At 36.8% G+C, this 23,717-nt stretch overlaps 1 protein-coding gene across 6 annotated transcripts in view; it reads right to left on the bottom strand.

Moving 5' to 3' along the window:
• Positions 1–1,492: 1,492 nt before the first annotated feature.
• Positions 1,493–23,717, bottom strand: part of LOC124140301 — a 98,267-nt gene continuing 76,042 nt past the window's right edge. For 3 of the 6 annotated variants that reach the window (XM_048400963.1, XM_048400965.1, XM_048400969.1), the window contains 23 exons: positions 20,846–20,942; positions 20,287–20,445; positions 19,394–19,555; positions 18,952–19,110; positions 17,878–18,048; positions 17,272–17,448; positions 16,911–17,072; positions 16,066–16,233; positions 15,363–15,518; positions 14,675–14,845; positions 14,143–14,298; positions 13,007–13,165; positions 12,605–12,763; positions 12,240–12,413; positions 11,682–11,846; positions 10,889–11,044; positions 9,939–10,100; positions 8,892–9,008; positions 8,414–8,524; positions 6,771–6,885; positions 6,371–6,558; positions 5,705–5,791; positions 1,493–2,989 (listed from right to left, as the gene is read on the bottom strand). In XM_048400963.1, the coding sequence (XP_048256920.1) occupies positions 5,718–5,791; positions 6,371–6,558; positions 6,771–6,885; positions 8,414–8,524; positions 8,892–9,008; positions 9,939–10,100; positions 10,889–11,044; positions 11,682–11,846; positions 12,240–12,413; positions 12,605–12,763; positions 13,007–13,165; positions 14,143–14,298; positions 14,675–14,845; positions 15,363–15,518; positions 16,066–16,233; positions 16,911–17,072; positions 17,272–17,448; positions 17,878–18,048; positions 18,952–19,110; positions 19,394–19,555; positions 20,287–20,445; positions 20,846–20,942 (3,318 nt within the window). In that variant the 3' untranslated portion in view covers positions 1,493–2,989; positions 5,705–5,717. Of the gene's footprint in view, positions 2,990–5,028; positions 5,057–5,704; positions 5,792–6,370; positions 6,559–6,770; positions 6,886–8,413; positions 8,525–8,891; positions 9,009–9,938; positions 10,101–10,888; positions 11,045–11,681; positions 11,847–12,239; positions 12,414–12,604; positions 12,764–13,006; positions 13,166–14,142; positions 14,299–14,674; positions 14,846–15,362; positions 15,519–16,065; positions 16,234–16,910; positions 17,073–17,271; positions 17,449–17,877; positions 18,049–18,951; positions 19,111–19,393; positions 19,556–20,286; positions 20,446–20,845; positions 20,943–23,717 lie in introns of all 6 variants that reach the window. The other 3 variants (XM_048400964.1, XM_048400968.1, XM_048400966.1) reach the window with 3 other exon arrangements.

The raw sequence follows: 23,717 nt of genomic DNA, 5'->3' as shown, positions 1-23,717 counted from the left end.
ACGACGAGGATACCAAAGATTTGCTTTGCACATTGTGCCCATTTGAAGAATCTTGGTGAACTACACTATACTAATGGGACCCGACACATGACGGTCTGGGTTAGAATTGGTCTTCAGCAACCTATGCTTATCGAAAGAGGTGACTAATGGGATCGGGTGGTCAAGCTCTCTGACTTGGTTCATGCACATCATCGTATCCGAATGGAGTAGATCAATGCTCATGTCATTCACTAGATACACTGGTTCAGAGTCGAATATATTTACAGAGCGCCTTCACACAGCTGGAATATTGGTGAGTGCGTCTTTAAACAACAAAGTCCTCAACTCCACAAACACCTTATCTGCGTTCTGTCGCTCCATATCTATCATTTAAACATCAGGCAGCATCCAAACGTCCAGTTCACACATGGTGGAGCTGTTTCTAAGTATGTCCAGGTGTCCAAGGTTTGAAAAATTCACGGCTTGACCATCTTCCCAAGGCAAAGAAGTATTAAAAGTCCAGTTTCTACTCTTGCCGAACTGGAATTATGAAGTGATACTTTGGCTGGACTAACAAGTCTATGCACATAGCCCAAGCCAAATCACGTAACGAAATTGACATCCAGTTCACAACCTGCCTGGCAGATTTTGGTTGATTGCAGGATTTGCAAAGCATGTCTACGGCCAACTCTGCATCAACAGATATTTCCAAAATCTTTTCATGTATTTAATGAGGCTGCTCACCTGATTTGACACACTTCGTCAATTAAGAGACATTCTATCACAATATAGATTTGGATTATCGATCAGTTCGACTAGACTGGGCACCGCCATGTTGTTGAAGCAGATGCAAGTGGTATGAGAGGTGGAATTTGATCGGTCAATAGGAGGGAAAATAGAAGCGACATAATTCGTAATAGCCACTGGTGGCCCTACGATTGAGCCCTGAAATTCCAGCCTAGTTTGGCAAGGGTGGAAACTGGACAGTTTAAATCCCTTGCCTCAGGGAGATGCTGCATGACTTTAGGATGCATATCAAGAACAAGAAGATGAATGGGAAACACACAGGGAAACAACGACGGAGCAAGGAAACACACAACAGTTGGGAGGAAAGCAGAAGATATAGCTCATAAGACTCTTATTCACACTGAATGATTTTCATCCAGCAGTTCTGAAGAGAGCATTACTGGCGATGTTGAAACCTGTTGTGTGTGTGTGGCAAATTTACCAGTCAGGAGCTTTGGCAATGTAACAGTCTTACAGCTATTCTGTTTAATTGGACATGTTTCATTGTAACTTCAGTGGATATGATTTTCATTATGATGCGTTCAGGCTTCCATACACAATGACTGTGAATGGCATCAGTGAATGTCAACAATAATTTATCGGTAACTAAATAATGTAACAAGCATACAAAATAGTTATAAAAAGTTGTGATAAAAATAAATCTGACGCTCATTGATTAAAGGCTGGTCATGTCCTTTCACCAACAAAAGATAGAGAAACCAGGGTATATTACATAGATTATTTATTCAATATATAAAATATAATATCCACAATACTTGGTTAAAATTGCATGAGTTTGGTGATATGAGTGAAGTTTAATGAGCAATGATATTAACATAAGGCATTAGTTGCTGGTCTCTCTTATAACAAACTATTAGTTCAATTGCAGGGTTAGAAATTAACACTAGCCTGCTAGCCTGGGGCTAGTACAAATTCCTGTGGGCTAGTACAAATGTTCCCAGTTTCCCCATTGTTTTTACATTATGAGGGTATTTATCTTAACACGGGCTAGTAAAGTTTTTGAGTTTAGTTCTATCCCTGCAATTGTAAGTACAGTATCTCTTTCAATAAGGTACAAAGGTCCTTCTGTCTCATCAAGCCGACTAGCTTTTTGTCAGGTCAAATCAATGATCAGAAATACACTGCATAGCAAAATTCATCTGCAATAAATATGACAAACAAGAATTTGAACTTTGGGTTGGTAGTCTCTAATTGTTAGTAATACATCTTATAAAGGTCTATCTATTGCAACTAGAATATAAACTTAGGGAGGCAATTCTTCAGTGTACAGTTTATACAGTGAGGTTTCATAATACACTCATACTACTTTAGCCATGCTATGTGTATGAAATAATCTCTCATCTTTTTAGAGTATTCACAATATATACAATCTTACACAAAAAATATCACAAATTTGTGGCATCAAGTATCATCCCTGAATACAGATTTTCTTCAAAATCTTTCACTGAATCTAATTAAAAATAAACAAGTATCCAGATAGTCTTTCATGCATGAGAACAGACAATGTGATATTTCATTTTTAATTGATTCCTCTTTTGTAACAGGTTAACACAAATCAAGCCAATTTACTTGTACTACAAATGAAGGGTTTAATGTACCATAAACAATGTTAGTGGAATGACAATCCCAAATTTGCTATAGCCTTTGTGATAGTTACACAGCTACTTTATTGATGCTGATTAGTTTATAATAGGACATTAAGATTCAAAGGACTCATATCACATAAACATGTTGACAGAAAATAGCACTGCTATGTACATGCCATTCATGTCTGACATAATGAGTACCAAGGTCATGATACCACAAAGTATTGAAAACATAACATACACTATTAGTACATTCATTCAGAAGCATACCATCAGAATGGATTTCTAAATTACAATACTAGATGTAAACAAAAGGAGAATTGGGTTAACCATGGAAATCAGAAATAATTTGTCATAAGAAAAATGACAGACAAAATTAATCTCTCTTAACATATGAAATGTGTAAATAATTATAAACATTCCCAAAGAGTTCAGTTGCATCAACTTAAAAAAATCATTTCTGATAATTACAAAAAGAGAGTGTATTTCATAAAAATACAGATAAATGCTGTTTCAAGGTGAGCAAAATATGTGCGACATATTGATGAAAGGTGACTGTGATGTTGCAAATCTCTGGCTGAATTATTGCTAAGCTTTGTAGACAGCAGGGTCGTCATCTGAAAGCAAAACACAAAACATGTAGTACATAATTCATATATGTGAGATTTACAGGCAGGCAATTAATTGCTCGTACCAAAATAATTTGTTCTATATACATAATATATATACATCTTCCCAAGACAATGGAGTTAATTGACTGTAAAAGTCCTGTTTCCACCTGTTTTCTTGTTTATCAATCAGATTGTCTTGCCAGGGTGACGCTATTATGTTGGAAGCAAATGTAAGTGATATGACAGGTAGAATCTGATTGGTCAGTAGGAGGGACATAGAAGGGACATAACTCATTATAGCCGCTGGTGGTGCTACGATCGAGCCCAGAAATTCCATCCTAGTTTGGCAAGAGTGGAAATTAGACTTTTGTAGTCAGTTAACACCCTTGCCTCGGGAAGATGATATATATATATACTTAACAAGTTCATGGGTAGTAAAATTAATTAATTAACAGAATAAGTACATCTTGTTTACTGCTTCTACTAAGTTCTACATGGTACTCATGTAAAATAAGAGAAACTAAAAAATCAGAAACTATGAAAAATATGAAATATAAAAAACATAATACATGCGCTTCTAAGATCAAAGGATGTATAGTGTGAAAAGTTAACTAGTTGAACAATCGTATTTCCGGGACTTGCCGCGGATGTTTTCAAACAGATTATTAGAACTCCATTCAGCGATAAACGGTTGATTATGCAATGAGAAGCGTTATGTGCAAATGAACAACGAACAACAATACAATTATGTCTGTGTAAAACTCTCATTAATAAAAGTGTACATAAATTTTGGGAGCCATGCGTTACCGCGCGTAGTAACCGAGGTAGCGCTTTATCGAAGAGCGCAATAGCGAGGGATCACTGTATATTAAAATAATCACATCTAATTGCTACAAGTATGGTTAGTATGCCACACAGTATTGGGAAATAAGATGAAACAAATAATATATACCTGTATACAGGTAAAATATAGCTATTTCATTCACTTTCATTAACTTTCTGATCTCAGTTTTATAACAGGACTACATATACTGAGTAGCCTTTCAATGCTGTCCAACAAGAGATGGATAACACTTAACAGTATTAATTATGATTGATGCGGTTCCATTGCAAAACATGCTAAATGTATTGCCTATCAAAGTCCTCCACTTTGCAACAATCATTAACACTAAAACAACTACGCGTACTAGAAACATCAGATTTCCCAGTCATAATCATAATATTTATCCTCAGTTTTCTTGAATAGTTCATAAAAGATACTGTCACACATAGGTAAATACATCATTGTGATGTGTTAGTCAATGAATCATCATCAGAAACATGTCTATCAGTGTACAGTGTGTGTTAAACTGAAAGATTCATGAGGATAATGACACATGACATGGGATAATGTTTTAGTGAACTATCTCCAATTATGTTGCATTAAACTACTTGAAATATGCCATTATTGTAGTTGATCTACGCACCTCTTCTCACTTATATTTTGTAGTAAATTACATACCTGTGCTCAAATAGGTCATTTTGTATTAAAATTCACACATATGTGCTCAGTTACATCATTATGGAATAAATTAATACACCTGTGATAAGTAATGTTATTTTGTAGTAAATTCACACACCCTAGCTCAATATATGTTACCATTGTGGCATATCCATTTACATGTTTTCGAAAATATCATTTTGTCGTAAATTTCAGATACATGCACTGGATAATGTCATTTTGTAGTACATTCAACCACACGTGACCGATATAGGTTACCATTGTATATATAGCCAGACAACTGAATGTGTTATTTTGTGATAAATTCACACACCTGTGCTAAATAATGTCATTTTGTAGTAAATTCACTCCAGTGGTCACTAAGTCAGTTTTTGTTCATATGTTAAATCTATGCATAACAATACATAAGTGGTGTGTGGAATCAATATCTATCCACTTTGACATACACAATTGCCAGGGTTATACTTGCAAAAGTAAGTCGTGAGGAATTAGATTGTTATTGGATATTTTGAGCCTGAGGTATATAAATTTAATCATTGTATACCTTTAGAGTTGATAGACCCTTTGATCACCTGCATGTATAGAATAGTAAATTCTTATTCAAAAGATGTATATTATACAGATAAGTTTAAATAAAGTTATACAAACATATCACCCAAGTGTCTAATACATCAATATTGCCAGGAAATACATGCAATTGTTTTCAGGACATGAGAATAGGTGGAAAAGGGTGACAGATACTACAACTACAGTCACAAGGCCATATGCTTCAACCAGTATGTTGTATGACGTCATGCAGTATTTCTTAGTTTCGATTAATTATACATTGATTCTTGTAAGTTGATGGTCTATTATAAATCATATTCAATAATGCATTAGACGCCTCTGTCTATAATAGTGGGTTATCTCTATACAACAGCAGACATTCACAACAAAGGTTTGCAGACAAATATCATATGTAAATGTTAACGGTTGAAAACAGGAAAAGCCAATATAAAGTAGTCACAATTATCACATTCATGGTATTCAATGCAACATATGCTTAAATGACTAATATTTTCCAATATTGATATGTTGTAAGTTCCTGTTTTCAGGGAGAGAAGATGTAGAAGCGATGATTTGAATGAGTTAGCGAGTAAAGACACTGTCAATATGAAGCGTTATGTTAGTATGGGACTTGGGAAACAGATACGAAGGCATGACGGAAATCACGTGGTTACCTTCCTACCAGGCTCATATGATACTTGTATAATCAACTTCCTGTCGGGTAACCCGGGACCTCACAGAATGGTTGAAAGTAGCTGGGGCTTCAAAAGTTCAGGAAATACATGTTTAGTGTCTTCCCATTATCATAGGAAAACATGAGTTTGGCTTAACACAGGTTTGAACACTATTTCAGTTACTTTTATCACAGTGTCAGCTTCGAGTTGGAGCAGAGCCTAAGGTGATGCAGGCTGTGACACCTACAAGCATGGGTATGGTGCTGACAAACCAAGGGTCATTTAGGGAATCCATCTTTGATAGATATTTTTGAAAATGGCATTTCTATCGTATACAGAAACCGACACTGAAACAAATTATTTCGGAGATAGGGTAATTTGTATAGAACTATGAGCAACAACGCAAAGATTCATGTTATTTGTCTTTTAGATATATATTATTTTAGTCATGTATATTTGCACCTATTATCACATTGTTTTTATTTTCTACTTGTTAATAAAATATAAGATTTATATCTTTGATTAGTAGTGCAACTTGCATTACCCAGAGTGTTAGCATTGTCAATGAATAAAAATTTCTATCTTAAATTTTTAGAATCACTGCTGAGAGGCATAATATATTGGTAGAAATTAACTAAATAGTAAGAGATATTTGTCAAAATGTACCTGAAATAACATATTGTGGATTATCAAAACTCTTCTCCACAGTTTGTGGCAGCATATATCTTGGCCCACTGATAACTGATGCTGTTTTTGATGGGACATAGGCAAGAGGGTAGTCATAGGGTCCTCTGGTTGCTGCCAGGCTGGCTCGGTCATCATACTCACTGGGAGTCTGCCTTGACGGTGCAGGTCTGTAATAATGATGAAAATAACAATAACAACAACAACACCAACAACATACTCTTTAAATCTTCTTCAACACATATTTGGCCATATTGGTTAGGGAGAGTCTTCTATGAATACTGCAAAAATCATAGGATCTTGAAATGTGAAAAGCATGTGTCATTCGGAATAGATTCAACTGGAAAAATTAATTTGTATTATAAAACTGAAATCATCTTACTTTCTTCGACGATACAGACATGCTGCTATAAGGATGAGCAGCAAGATGAAGCCAAGGATTCCGATAACAAGACCCACAATTGTTAATGTCTGCTGGTTTGATACAAGCTCAGCCGCTGAAACAAAACAAAGAATATATGTCTGATATATCTATTATTGGAGACTTAAGGCAAAAAACACATATTTATTATGTTATGATGCTGGTCATGAAAGATATAGAGATAATTCATCAATTGTAGGACATTTCAGATATAATACAAGTTGTCAAGAATGAGCTCACCAGCCCCTACTTCTGTCTCTGAGCCCTCAGCTTGCGGTATACTGAGGCAACACTTTTATATTTAATGGCAGCATTAGAAGTTGGCACTAGTCCTGTAGTCCTTGCAAAACTGCCCAGTAGTTAAGGTATCATAAGGACTAGTAGAAATATGCCATTTTTAAGGGTTTTGCTATATCTTATAAGGACTAGTGGACTGAGTTTATGAGTTCACAGATTTAAAGATCAGGAACCAAAGCCACGATCACATAATAAAATAAACATAGTTTTAATTTATTTCCATTTTCCCTAAAGCCTTATCTTTGATGGGTAAGATGTATTGTATCAGTCCCTTAACAAATGAACTAAGCCTTCACTGACAGAAGTCAGTACATGTACATCTTACTGCAAACCTAGTAAACATTCTAAACAGAATTAGTGTTATGTTTTCCCACTAAACTTATCACAAATTGTATTAAGCTACAGAAATTTATTCTTATTCTTCCATTTTCACATAACCAAGCTAATTGGTTACCAAATAGATGTGTTAATTATCAAACATAAAACTTGTGGTCCATGTTTAGAGACTAAAACAGTACTGGAGCTTGTTTAAGGATAGTAAAAAAGAATGTCGTCAATGTGGGTGATTGTCTACTGTATAGTGAGTACAGTATTAGCTGTAAATGCAAAAATTCACAAATGACGGGGCATTTATCAAAACCATACACAAGGTAAATCGGTGATAGAGAACAAACTTGGTTCAAACGATTTTATAATGATTACTAGGCAATGATGTACCCCTTCTACACTGCTGTTTTCTGTAAACAATTTGTAATATACACAAGAACTGTAATATAGCTTATAAAGATTACTTACAGGTTGGTGTAGAAGTTGGAGTAGAGTGCTTTATATGGCTAATACAGTATACTAAGTCAAAAATATTTATCAGATATCAATCCTCAGAAGACATTGGACATGCATATGGCTAACATAACAGTCATCTTGGTTACATATGTTTAAGCTAGAAATATATCTCTATGCAAAGGCATCAAGAACTTTCAGACCTGTGTCTAACAGTAAAATCACTGATCACTGGAAATCCTTGGAAGAAGACATCAGATATACATTAGGATAAAGTAACAGATAATCATTCAGGTTTCAGGTTCAAGCTAGAAATCTCTAAACAAAGCACCGGGAACAGGCAGGCCTGTGTCTAACAGTGCCATCCTTGATCATGGGAAATCATCAGACATGCACTAGGGTATGACACAGTTATCCAGGTCAGGGCTGTAACCATACACTCCAGCCATTGTGGCCACCTAATGCCCATTGGAGCAGCTTGTGACAAACATGAGCGGGCCTATCTGACAGCCCAGTGGTCAACTCACCTCGTCTTATATCACACTGGTCCCCCATATAGAACTCGGTACACTGGCACTGTGCAGGTGGGCCACGGGTACAGGTGCTCCCATGTTTGCAGTAGTCCAGGTCACACACATCTGAAACAAAAACAACCAACAGTTGTATGTAGAAAGTTAAATATAAATTGTTCCTTTATCCATTGAACCAAAAAACAGTATAAAATAAATAAAAACATATTTATTCCACCAAATACAAATAAAACATTATGCATGTTTCATGTTTTCCCCTATCTACCAGCCAGAGTTTTTCATACAAATCTTGTAACAAACAAACTCCATCTCTCTTAAAAACATATTGACATCAACTAAATATTGCTTCACTCACACTTTTGCGAGGAGCGTTTTAGAGCCAGAGCCTTTGCCCAGATTCCTCAAAATCAGATGTGGCGGGGAAATACCAGTATTTTCATATACATATATATATACATAATTTATGTATACTTACGGGTGCAGGTAAAACCATTGCCTTGGAAATTGGCATTACATTCACACTTGTACTTGGTAATGCGATCTTCCACACATCTGGCATTAGATGAACAGTTGTTACTTGTGTCACAGAAACCTACAAAGAAAGATGTCATTACTGATAAAGTCACCTTCATTGTTTAGCCAGGCACATTCTTGTTGATATGGAACCCTGTGAATGAGTAACTGAACGTTGTCCAACACTAAATTCAGTAATAAGAATGAATTCCACCTTGAACGCCACTTCATATTTTGCCTGGGTTAGGACAAACTAACCCTCACCCTACATAAATAATTTTTTAATGTTTGTTTACATATTTATCTAGGACCACTTTGCAGTGATGTATCTTGAAGTTATTTTGAGAGGCATGTGTTGTCATCTTGTAACTCCTTCATATTGAGGGGTGGTTGGGTAGCCTAGTGGTTAAAGCTTTTGCTAGTCACGCCGAAGACCCAGGTTAGAATCCCAACATGGGTACAATGTGTGAAGCCTATTTCTGGTGTCCCCCGCCGTGATATTGCTGGAATATTGCTTAGAGGTGGTGGAAAACCATACTCCTTCATATTGACCACTGTGTACATGTATATGTACATGATTTCAATACCAAATGAATCTGGTTGAAAGCCATCTATTTTTGTCAAATTTATCATCTTGGAATAGCATATATGAGTAGGAGCCAGGGACAGATCCACTGACATAAGGCTACGTTATGATTTTCTCAGTGCCAAGAACTCTTAGTGGAACAGGGCCCTGGTCAGGTGTTTGATCTGCTAACTGATTTGAATGAATATTCAACTCAACTAATGGAACTTTCCAAGACCATATTTACTCCAACTCAATCAATACAGGTAAGTAAACACTGAATAAACTAGAAATGATAACAGAATGGTAAGGTGGATGCAAGACACCATACTATGATATAAACTTTACTGGTTTATAACTGTGAAATTAGTCTCACCTACACTACTACATGTAGTACTACACAACAACACCTCCTGTGGTGCAGAGTCTCGCTGTGCAACTTACCAACGCAATCTGATTGACTTCTGCTGCCCATAGTTGTGGTGAACTTGGACGAAGGACATTTCTTACACTCAAATGTGGATACTAAATCTTGGTAATAATTGAGAGGGCAGTCAACACATCTACTCTCATCTCGTTTAAAGTATGTTCCTTGTAAGCAGGCAGCTGTAAGAATAGTCAGACCAGGTTAGTCATTGTTGTCCAAGTGAAACATTTCATTAAACATTATCATGATACATTAAATATTAAGCCTTCCGTCTATGTTATTTAGTAAGCAATATGCAATACTTATCAATATCAAAATAATTGTCAAATAAATGTATGTTCGAAAATAAAATTAAAGAAGAATGTTTTATAACATATTGTGAGCTGTTATATTGCAGCTTAATAAGTTCATCAAGGCAGTGAGGGCAAAACAAATAGTTGACAGTTAAGAAAAAGAAAGCTAGTTCACAAAAGAAAGCTAGTTCACATCTGAGAAATCAGGCAGAGTGTTACAAATAATTTACACTTCTGGGAACATTATCTGTAGCTAGCAATATGTGGTATTTTTTTAACAAGTTTGACTGACAAAGATGCAACAAACATTGAGCCTGCTGGCAGACAGATATTTCACATACTAATCTTAACCTGACCTGCAGTGTTTGGTGCTCCATTAAATTTGTAATAAAAAGGGAAAGAGAATGTTAAATGGAAGGTTTAAATTCCAATGTTCTTTACGTTCTTGAGCAATTGTGATCATTTTAAAGTAAATTTGAAGGTTCACGGTAATACTGAACAGGCTACAAAACTAATTATCAATACACTGATTATTGCTTATATCTACCATCATAACAACAGTTTCTATAGAATAAACTGTTTGCTACCTGTTCATAGATATGACTATGAATCAATTTCTTAACATAAGGCCACGAAAAACAATGTTAATAATAACTGAACAAGGAGGTACTTACACACGTTGCAGGCATTCACTGACGGGGCCCCCACATTCGAGGTCTTGAGGCCAGCGGGGCATGGTTGACAGGTCCAGGTGGTCTTGTTTCTGTAGAAGTCTGCAGGACAGTCTGTACAGGCATCCCCGATTTGTGTCTTGCCTGCTTCACAGTCACCTAGATAGAACAATTAAATTACCTTTAGACATAAACAAAGGAAATCACAGCAAATTGTCATATACAAGATATATGTGATGTAATAGAATTTAGAATATTTATACATTGATTGTATATATATTTGTAATGTACAATACATAAGTACTTTTCATATAAATATTATTTCATGTAATATTCAGGATGAGCTTCACACTGTCAACATAAAAGTGTGAAATCGTATGACAACCCCATGTATTGAAAATGCCTAATTTAAAAAAAAATGAAATTTATGTAGGTCACATCTAATTCCTTGAGTGATCATGCAAGTGGAAAATGTGTTTATTCTAGGTTCAGATGGACCAGTGTGTTTGTCATATTGTTCAACAAATATGCTGGTCCATAAGAAAACTTCCAGCACAAAATGTCAGAATTGTTTTAAATTGTGGTGGTCTGATAGACTAGTGGAAAAATATCTTTTGCCAAACTGCTGTAGTTTGCTCTTATCTAATGAACAGGGTGACACAAGTGGGATATTTGCTGTTTAGAGGTGAGAAAAACTGATAGTGATTTTTCTTTGGTACGGGACCTTTTGGTTACTTGACAAACTGTATTTGTTGAACCCTGTATTGTGTTTCGAGAGATACGTGGCTACACTTACGAAGACAGCTTGCCGAACTTGGACTTTTCGTGTTGCGTGTGGTGTAACCCGTTGCACATGTCTTGCAAGAATCCTGCCATTTCGTGTCCTGGTAGGTTCTGACAGGGCAGTCTTCACAGAGGTTGGTAGTACTATTTCGGTACTGTCCAGGGGTTGTGCAGTTTTCTTGAAAGAGAAAATGAACAGAGAAAATTAATTTGTATTTCTTAGTGCAAATGAGTAGGCAATGATGACTTTTTAAAATGAAGACATGCAGAGAGAAGGATCTCTTTAGCATCCGCTCCAAAATAATGACTGAGAGTGAGCGATTGAGTGAGTGAGTTTGGTTTAACGCCACTTTGAACAGTACTTCATTATAGCATAGTGTGTCAGCTTGATAAAGAGAAAAGCCCATAATGATGCTGGAGTTAGATGTTTACCAAATTGTGGAATGCAAATGCAAACAGAAAAGACTTAGGCATGATCAAAGGCTGTATATATTATAGTGATTTGCTAAAAATTGTTTGTGAGAAGAAGAATTGTATGAGACACAGACTTATTAAGATCCAAATTACTTACTGACAGTACAGCTGGCAGCAGATGTGGCTCCAGGTCCAGCAGTGATAACATTGGTGTCAAAACACATGATACACTGCGACAGTTCGGGATTGAGCTTGTCCTGATAGTAGCCTTGGGGACATTGTTCACATTTACCTGTGCCAGCGTTGAACTGCTGTCCCTTACTACAATCCACTGTAACAGAGGTATGATTGATGGTGTCAGGGTACAAGATACATGGTACAAAATGTTACTCAAGATCTGTGATGAATGATTCTAGATTAATATGACTAAACAAATGCACCTTGACAAACTCCATGTATAAACTCCACTGTGACATCTTTAATAAGCCAGAACATGCCAGAATTGACAGCAGAACAACTTACCAACACAGTCTGTTACAGCCATTGCTCCCAGACTATATGTTGTACTTCCGGTATCACATTTATCGCAATTTGACTGCCACTTTTTAGGTTGGTAGAATCCGTAAGTACATGGTTGGCAGGAAGTAGAGGAGTCTTGAAAATACCCGGCTGGACAACCAACTGAAAACACAAAATATTTGTCATAACTGTTGCTATTTTCTTGGATTCAATTATACCTGGCAGACATAAAAAATCGATATCATTTTCTTAAATTTTTCACTCTTTCAACAATTTTGAAACTTATCTTCATTTAATATTTTCTTTTGAATAAACAACAATCTTGAATATGGTAAACTTGATAAATAAGCAAATTAATCAACAAAATTAAACATTTAGTGGTCTAACCATTTGGAAGATTCTTACTTTGGTTACAGTCTGTTGAAGCGATGGCTCCACTGCCTGATGTTGTTTTGTTTGTAGGACATTCCATACACGGAGAGGCCTTCTGTTCACTCTTGTAGAATCCCTGCTTACATAAGACACAGACCCCAGCAATGTCTTCCTTGCCTGGAGGACAGCTCACTGGAACACAGGAGAAGTTAAGCTGAATGTTTTTTACCACATGACTCATGTTTTGGGTCCAAAATCATGTACTCCTATTTATGTCCTTCAAAATACTTATTCCAATAGTGTCTTCATTGAGTGAAACTCAGACCTAAACACTGTCAACAATAGTCAAAATCATTATGGACTTGTGGGAGACCCCATCAGGGCTAAATGTCCTTCAATCTAGGTTTGACAGTTCTGCTACTTGTCTGCTAAGAGGAACGTTTCTCTTGAGAGTGATTACCATAAAATAACTGGTTAATTATTTGATAACCTTACAAATCAGTTGAAACATAACAACTGAATTCTGTCATTCAGTGTTTGATAAAAATTATCTTGATGCTTCTTAATGATAGCATATGTCAGTTTTGGTGACTAAGTTCTATATTTGTAACCCATAATCTTTCAGGCCTAGGACTTACTTTTTTGAAAAAGGCAATCCCTCATAACATGCTTTGATGTTTTGACTTGGTTAAAATGTAACTTCCCTTCACCTTCATGTTTATTTCATTTTAAAATTAGCCCGTTGTGAAATTGTGTTCCTAAGATATTGTGCTCCTAATATATAGCTTTGGCTTCAACAAAAACAGACCACCTCCATCCTCTAGTGGTAGAGCATCCACCCGGATGGTTCGGGGTTTGTATCCCGGCCGTGTCCAACCAAAAGATGTTAAAAGATTGTACATGTTGTTACTCTGCCTGGTGCTCAGGATTAAGGGGCTGAAACAAGGACTGGTCGGCTCGGATTCAGTATACTATTTTCATGCTAAACTGTGATGCATGCATGCATCCACCCACACCCATCCTCATCCCCCACCGCACGTGAATGCACGCTATGTCGCTATGTAACTGCATCCTGGACGTGACGTTAGACCCCATTTCACCTCAACAAATACAAAGGAGTCAGAATAGTTAAACCTACACATAACCTGCCAAAAGACCAAGATACTCACAGATACAGTCAGTGGCTGATGTGGCCCCACTGGTGGATGTGGTCTTGTCTGTGGCACACATGGCGCAGTTTGTCTGCCACTTCTGTGACTGGTACGATCCTTTGGGACAGTCCACACATCCTGTGCTTGTTGTTTTCTGGCCGGCAGTGCAGTTGTCTGGGAAACCAACGCTCAATTTAAACACTGATGTCAAAGACAAGTGTGTAGTCAGTTTCAAGGGAGCCCAAACTTCCTGAGATACACAATGGGCAAATATGATACGGAACCTGCTGCAGTCACAAGATGAATGTGACATGACCAAGCAGCTTATTCTCCCATCCTGGCAACATGTTGGAAGAGTTGAATCAAACTTCTTATTTCCAAACAACTAATCCAACAATTTAATTGAGGATGAGTTCGTCATATCAAAATAAATTGTATATCAATAACAAAAAACAAGTCATACATACAAGATACTTCTTATTTTAATAATGATAGTTCTTATATGCAACTGATATGATACTACTACTGCTGATAAATAAGTCCAACTTACGAACTGAACAGTCACTACTAGATGTAGATCCTGTTGATGCAGTGATGAAGGTAGATGAACACATAACACATTCGCTGAACACACCAGCACTGTTTGCCTTATAGAAACCCCTCGCACATGGTTTACATTGGCCTGTGGTCATATCCTTGTCAGAACCAGATGGACAATGTGCTGAAAATATCACACAACTGTATTAGAGGACATACATCTGAGAACTGATATGCATGATTTAATGCTGAACTCACTATAAACTACCCATGTTTACTTCTATCTCCACTCACACTGGTATTCACAAACATTACATTTTACTCTCGATAATGTTTGATGTATCTTCGTAGAACATAGAACATATCTTGAAAACATATCTTGAAAACATAGCATTTCAAACCCTGACTTACTAGTACCTGAGAAACTGTTGGGAAAGATGGAGAGTGAAAAGAGATTGGAAAGAGGAAGAAGAGACAGAAAGAAGAGAATCCAAAAAGGTGGAATTTGGATAAGACAAGACAAAGGAGAGAGATTGAACGACCCTATAACAAAACAAGAGCAACAGATGAGATGGTGAAGAACTATGGGGATAAGATGAGAAAGAGAGGAAATAAACCATTTCAAGATAGATGCCAAGAGATTACACTTAAAACATACAAAATATCTAAACTGAATTCTGCCTGTGTAAAAACTCACTGACCTTCACATTGTGTGACATTAACAGTGGCATTCTGTCGGGTGGAGGTATTACCGGGACACATCTTACAGGAACTCTTATATGGTTCTGGTTGATAATAGCCCACAGGACATGCCTCACATCCATTGCCCACAATCTTGTAACCAGCTTGGCACTGGTCTGGAAACAGAAAAGAGTTAGCACTGAACAACTGAGTCAACAGTTGCAGGAGTCCTTCCCTGAGAGTACATTCATAATGTGTGTGTGGGTGTGGTATTGTTCTTTAAAGCGGGGGCAATATTGTAACTCCATCAAGGTAGGCTGTCAAAAACTTAGTCTGGAACAGGTAAACCAGTGACTGAAAGCATGAGCAACAATTGCATAACTATACACTATCAGCCAAGTCACTAAGTCTGATTGCTAGAAATTAAGAGATTTCACTGTCATAGTAATTGAATCTAGGAACCCCCTTAATTATCAGTTTTTACAATAGGCTTATGACAAGAACCCCTTCACTTTCAATCTTGAACATTGTTCCTTAGTCAGCGCTTACAACGAGTATGATACTGTGTGGACCTCTTCTGCTTTGGAATCTCCACTGGGGCATACTTTCGTAGAAATGAAGTACATTCATACATAGAAATCATTATGAACATTAAAATTAATTTAGAGATCAAAGAACTTGTGACAAATTTGTTTTTAAGATGTGTAAATTGACTTTACTTACATATATTGCACTTTGCAGCTGAGTCAGCTCCAGGTGCAGATGTCACGAAATTGATTGGACACTTTTCACATGACATGAACTTATAGACACTATTGTCCTTGTAGTAGCCTAAAGGACATGTCCGACATGAACCATCTGCAAGCTTCTCCTGACCTCCATTACAATAAGCTGCAGTAGAAAACAATATATTCCATACAGACTGGTTGTGACAATTGTATGGGTCAGCAGATATTCTGATGATGCATGAATGAGGTATCAGTTTCACGAGAAAGAACATAAAAAATAATTCTAGGTCAAACATTCAAAAGATATTGTAGGTCAGTCTGAAATTATGAATCTTTGTTTAAAATTTAAGTTTATCAAACTTTGTTCGATGATTATTATTTCCCTGAAAAACTAGAGGAAATACAAAATAAACGCAATACAATAACTAAAGTAATACTGGCGGCATGGTTGGCCCAGCCCTCTTAGGCGCCGCGATTCGCTGTGCAGAGTTGCGTCCCTTGGGCACGCCAAAAACCTATGATTGTGGGTTCGAATCCTGGTTCGCCTCGATTATGTTTCTAGGTTGTCAGCACCATACCTGTGCTCGTGGGTTTCACAGACGTGGTAAATGTCTGAGACCTGCGTTACTTTGGGCTTACCTCCCACAATAAGCTGATACACCACAATATAACTGGAATACTGTTAAAAGCGGTGTTAACACCAAGTCACTCACTCACTCACTCACTATAAGAATACTCCACCAATCAGAGGCTGTGAATGAAAACATGTGAGATATCTGCTGATAGCAGGCAATGAGTTAGAGATATTTATTTGAGGTGGTGAATGTCTGTGGTACTGACCTTCACATTGTGTCCTGCTTTGCGAGCCATTCTGGCGAGTGCTGGTTTGGCCAGTACAGGAGATACAGTTTGGCTGGTTTGACTGATTTTGATATGTCCCGAATGGACAGTTAACACAGTTTGCATTGGTTGAGTCTGGTTGCTGTCCAACTGGGCATTTCACTGAAAAAACATAAACAAAAATACCCTTTAAAATGTTATCACTTCAGAGAATAAGAAAATATGTATGGACAGAACAGTTAATCTAATTCTAGAAGAGAAAAGTCTTAAAGACAAAACATAAAAAATAGACTAAAACATGTATCAACATGTTCTCATATATTTCAGAATTTTTGTTTTTGTTTTCAATGTGGGTACTCACAGATGGAACAATCACTGAATGACTTGGAGTGGGTTGATGCAGTGCTGCGGTCAGGGCCACATGATGCACACACATCATATGGTAGGAGGGTTTTATTCCGATAGAATCCGACCGGGCAAGGGATGCATGTGTCCACATTTTGTTGCACAAACCTTTGAAATCCATCTTCACAAACAACTGAAAAAACATTGTGATCTTATATTAAAACTGAGATGCAGATTTATCTATGCAGGAATAAACATTCATAATCAATAAAACAAAAAAACATTTCTCATCAAAGTTTGCACAACAGATATGTGTACAAATATGACATTTGTGGTTGCAGGAATTTAATTGACAGGGCTGCTGTATTTAAGTGAAGCGAAATACTGATTGAAGATTAATCATTCATATTTGCTAACTAATGACTGTATCCTTTATCAAGCTAAGTGCAGTAATGACTTCTAGTGACTTATACAAGTCAAGAGAAGAATGAAATCAATGTCAATTTTCAAAAGAAAAACCAAATATGGTATCTGTCGACCAGCAATTTGAGTGTTACGCCTACATTTTATCGACAGATGGATTACCAACTAGCACACACCAAGTGTGGACCTGGATACCTACATCTACACTCTGCTGCAGATGTTGAGCCATCTCCCACTGTGATGTACTGAGGGCTGCTGCCACACGCCTTGCAGCTGTACTGCTGCTTCAGATCCTGGTAGGTTCCACGTGGACATTTCAGGCACTCAGTCTGCTTCACGTTGTTCCGGAAAAACCCAGCTTGACAGTCCCCTGAAGGAATGGAAGGACTTAATGGTGAGTGAGCCATGTTTATGCTTTTCGCCATAGTTTCCAAATTGTTGTTTTGTATTCATACATATTCAGACTTCTGCTGCTAGCCTTGGATAAATACTTAAGAATTGACTTTCACTTTGTGTGAGTTCTTTGTAGTTTGGCCCTCACTCTATGAAGGTTCATACTCCAATGAACTCACACAAAGTGAAAGTCAATTCTTATAATTTTTTTATCACACTTTCTTACCTCAAAGGATGTAGGCCAAGGTCTAAAGACAATTTTATCTAGTACGTGTGACTTCATGATTACACTGACATCCGTACAACAACCAGCTATATAGCAGAGTAAAATAGTTCCTCAAAAAGAGAGGTAACATGAGCGTATGGATGCACAACTTGCTCTTCAGAAACATCTTATGCAGCACATGTGTTCAAATCATATCCTCATTAGATGAGAAAGTTCTGTAAAGAACTACCTCAGTAAGTCAGTCACAATAACAGTGCGTCATAATACATTTACATCAAGTACAAGACGTCAAAATGGCCGACACGATAAACGTGACGGGAGAGATTTCCGAAGTTGTTAATAAACCTGTGGCGGTTACATGTGTTAGTCATCATTGATCAACTGGCCGATCATTGAAAGATGAATAAAGATGCGTCAAACAGACACTAAGGTAAATTCATAGATTGCTGGAGACAGTCAGTGTCAGCCGCAGACACGGATCGAGTCGATACTACGATAGTTTAGATGTGCATTTCTTCGTTTTTTCATCAAGGGGTTTCCCCTGGAATGTGGAAGTAGTCCGTCAGTGTTTACGTCATTTCAAGAACTTGAGTAAACTTTAAATTAAAAAAATTTTAAATCTTGATCTACTGATACAGAATGTCCAGCACTTACCAACATTGCACAAACTCATAGCATCCGCTCCAGTTGAATTAGTTGTCAGGCCAGTAGCACAGTCTTCACACTTGGACATAACAGCACTGCGGTACTTGCCCAGGGGGCATTCTTGGCAGGTTCCATTTGGGGCCAGCTGATGCCCCTTACCACACCCAACTGTAAAATAGGTCAATGTTCACTAAGGTTATAAGTCAACATTATTTAATCAAAGAGTCAATCCAGTGTCTGTTAATTCCCAAGGTGTTAAAGTTGTTGTTCATGAGATAAGTATAATTGAACTATTACAAACAAATTAGCTTTATACTTATACAGTTTGACAGTCAACAAGTAAGACAATCTTACTGTATACATGTCTACAGAGATAATACAAATACAAATGACAATCCTACCACGGAATACGGTGTGACTGAGGTATAACAAACGTGAGTGATTATCTTACCGTAGCACTGGCCTTCAGAGATGGAGGCTGTGGTTCTGGTTGTTTTCTCCACAGAGCAAGGGTAGCAGAAGAACTGGCCTGTCATGTTTTGATAGAACCCGATTGGACAAGGAAGACAAGTGTTGCCAGCATTGTCAAACCTATGACCAGTTGTGCAAGTAACTGTAAGAATAGGTTAAGATACATAAATACAAATAAAGCTTATCTTACATCATGGTTATGACTTCTACTATATTTTTAAAGTTGGATTATAAAAAACAACTAATCCAAAATATACTTACAACTTGTTTGAAAACCAACATATATTGCTGAACTGGTGGATAAATCAAAATGATTTCCCATACCAGAATTAATAATTGTTAAGTCTGACACATAACAACATACTTCCTTGCACTCCATCTTTGTTCCCTCAATATGGCATCTATTACTGCAACTGCAAGTTACGCAGTAAGATAGTCATCTCTCAATTTAAATCTGAGGACATAGTGTTTAGTTCTGCTTTGAGCAGATTTTCAGTCACAGGAAAGCACTTGTTTCATACTGTAGGAGACTAACATTTGGACCCAGAAATAAAGTTGTCATATTTAAAAATATAAATCTACAAAATAAACAAGCTCAACAATGCTTAATTTCAGGCCTAGGCCTGAAGCATTCTGGTCTTGAGTTGAAATCCTTTTTAGTTTACTCTCTAGGGGCTGGGACACAGACCAAACCAAACATAGAAACTAAATTCCTGCTGTACGATGGGTGAAGAATGAGAGAGTTGAGAATTTAGATACTTTTGGCAATATCATGACAGGACATCAACTGATCAAGAGGGAACTTCACACTGTGTCCGATGTTTGAAACGATGGCTGAGCTAATGGAGGAATGACAACCCATCAAATACTCACCTTTGCAGTCACTTGCACTAGATGACCCAGCAAGTTCTGTTGTCTTGCTTCCACAGGGCAGACAGCTAGACTGAGCCTCATTCGGCTGATACTGACCGACTGGACACAGGTCACATGTCATTGTGGCAGCATTGTAGTAGGTACCGGGAGCACATTTTACTGTAACAAATATTCATTTTTGTCACTAATAGTTAAGCAAATACTAAGAGTCAATTTGTGGATGAGCTATGCTATGGGGATTTCCTGGGTAGCACATTCTACAAGCTATGTTACATTAGGGACCGGCCATTTGATGTTCGTGTTCGGGGGGGGGGGGGGAAGAGAGAGAGAGAGGAGAGGAAATGCCATGATTTTATTGAAAATGCATATCCTGCCAAAGCTCTTTTGATGATAAAAATGCAGTCAATGTGTAAGGATTGATCATGTTGCCTTTATCATAATGTCCTTCACAGTTATTAAATCAGAATAGATTTTTTGGTGTTAATTGATTCTAATTCTAATTTCTCACACCTATTTTCAACTGGATACATAGTTTATGTTGTCTGATTCTGCTACATACCACATTGTCCGTTAACAACTGCCTGTCCTGTGGCACATGAGATGGAAAGAAGTATCTTAACGAGGTCCCTTATAGGAACTGCATTTGGGATGTTCCGCTGTGGAAAACAAAGACAAAAAATTTAACAGAATTTACAGAAAGATGCTACACAAGCACACCAAACTGAACATCAGTGTCACAAATAGAGCATCGATAACATATTGCTCCAATTTATACAATACAGTAAACTACAGTCATAACAAACTCAAAGGGACCACTAATGTTAGTTTATAATAACCGTAGTTCATAAGCATATATACAGCATATATACAACAAATGTCCAGAACTAAAAAATATGTTTGTTATATCGGTCAGTTCGATATAAGCGTGTTTGTTATAAACGTAGTAGGAAATGAGCACAATCCAGTTGTTCTATTGTCTTAATGAATTGTAGTGGTTTAACCCTCATGGTGCGTGGACGTCAGTCAGCCTGCAAACCGCTCAGTGCCGCACTGTGCTGAAGTCGCGGTTACAAAAACGTATATATTGTATCAAAAGTGTTGCAACGTCTTTATTTCTTCACACAGTGTAACCAAATTGTATAACATGCAACTCGAGTTGATTGTCTTTCCAACAGTATCTAAAGTCACCAAATCCAAAAGATCTATGCACTGCCCAGCCATCGATAAAAGTGCTGGTATTATAAGTTTCCTACTTTTCCACGTTAATCGTAATATGGACGCACCCGAATATGGCAAGCAAAGTCAAGTAAGCGCCCTTGTTTGCAATCTAAATGACCAATAATTCATATCATTGGCAAGTACATGTCCGAACAGTGATAGACATATAATATTTATGTTGAAGTACACATTCACTGAGAATTTTCCGTGAGTTATATTTACTGAAAAAAAACCCCGATGAAATTGTGCGTGTTTCTGACGTCAAAACAAAATTGACGGAAGTGGTCGTGATTAATTCATACACAGACTGTTTCAAAGATTATGTCACAAAATATATGACAGTTTGGAATGTATATCTTGAAGAAATCCCGGTTACGTCCATGTATGTTTCAATGACCGTGCTCTTTTATTAGTGATAGCAGCCCTAACAATACTCAAATTGACATCGCTCAATATCGGGCATCATTGTTATTTCTTAATAATTAACAAGATTATACTAACATAATACCACCCAAGAGTAAGTACATGTAGACTGAATCAAAATTGTTGAAACGTTTTCATGGGCAGCAAATCTATTCAACAAACCTATTTTCGATCACTCGCAACTCGGGCGCCATATGTCATTGTTTCACTATGACCACCAGAAAACATACATCCTCGTATCAGCTCGTATTTCGCACTTGGCTGCCTAACTTAGACCTTTGCTCAAAATATACTTGTATGGCCAGTCCATGAAATACCACCTTTTCTTTCATTTATTCATTTGATTTATAAATACGACTTTAGAAGTGTATTTACACCTAGCCAGGTATGTACATGTACATTTAAGGACATACGTGATAGTTTATTTCCACTAGTTTCCCATTCCATCCCATTCTACTAAAGGAAACGTTTGAAATAGATAATGATCATAGGTCAATGAAGTAATGGAATTATTTGTCATAAAAGGAAAAATATATTCTTTGTATTGAACTTCGAAACTTTCCTTTTTTTCTTAATTTTGGCCTTGCTAAACTACAGCTTGGAGGGAAGATATACAAATTAAAATGGTGAAAATAAAACCACAAGAATGCATTGATTTTGCTCTTAGACAAATATTTATTTAAAAAAAAAATCTATTTCATACTTAGGATACAAAACTAAGTAGAATCTAATTACTACTATGTCACTGGTCGAAGTATTTGGTAATTTAGATAATGCAGAGTGAAAAAAGACATAAATATAACTATATAAAACATCAAACCGAAATCACATTTACACTGAAAACTTTTTGTCTTTCAGAAATTGATTATCTATATATTGTGAGTAGATCTAATTACTTTTACTGTTCATGTTATAAATTGAACCAATTGAGATTCCAACAGATGAAGCTAAAATATTAAAGATCTAGGTTGTTTAATATTGGATCCATTTTGACAGCTTTCTCAACTAAATGCACATTTTTTTTTGGAATATCAAGCTTTCAAACAGATATATGAAAAGCACATGTCAACATACCAAAATTAGAAAACTGCGCCAAATATTCTAACACTGTTAGTCAAATGATAAGCGGTCTCATTCACTCGTCAGTCGCCGTAGACATTTTCCAATTGTGATGTACTAGATATGCTTTCTAGTTCAGTCAAAGAGAATATTGTTATTTGGAAAATGAAACAACGTGTATCCATTATACTACCACAACATTATATCAGCTGTTTCATGTGACGTCATCCATGTCACAACACGCGAGGTCAAATCATGCGCACCTGTCCAGACGACAAATTCACAGCGGCGGGAAATCACCGACCGTCTATTAGCCTATTTGAATAAAATTGCAGATTGTAACGAAATAAAATTAATATTACTCATTGCTGACATTTCAGATGACATATCAAATAAGAGTTGAAGACTTGCAATAGATTATCATACATTAATCGAGAATGCAGTGTACATAAATAATTTGTAAATCTAATATTAATTTTTGATCTATTATCCATGGCAGAATTTTTGACAACGAGCTATAATATATTCCATTTTCTGAAGAGATTAGTAATGTGTATTTGCTGATATATATGCATACACAATTGGTTATCAATTATCTTCTACAATCACAGCATGTACCATGTACATTAGACTCATGGAAAATACTATTTCAGCAAACCAATCACAGCGCCATTATCACAGTTTCAATGAAAGGAAAAACAAATCGAAATCGAACTTAACAGCACAGCGTA

Source organism: Haliotis rufescens, unplaced genomic scaffold (genome assembly GCF_023055435.1).
Source record: "Haliotis rufescens isolate VD_foot unplaced genomic scaffold, xgHalRufe1.0.p SCAF_20, whole genome shotgun sequence".
Taxonomy (NCBI): domain Eukaryota; kingdom Metazoa; phylum Mollusca; class Gastropoda; order Lepetellida; family Haliotidae; genus Haliotis; species Haliotis rufescens.
The sequence above is the reverse complement of the archived record's forward strand: the minus strand, read 5'-3'. Positions and strand labels throughout refer to the sequence as shown.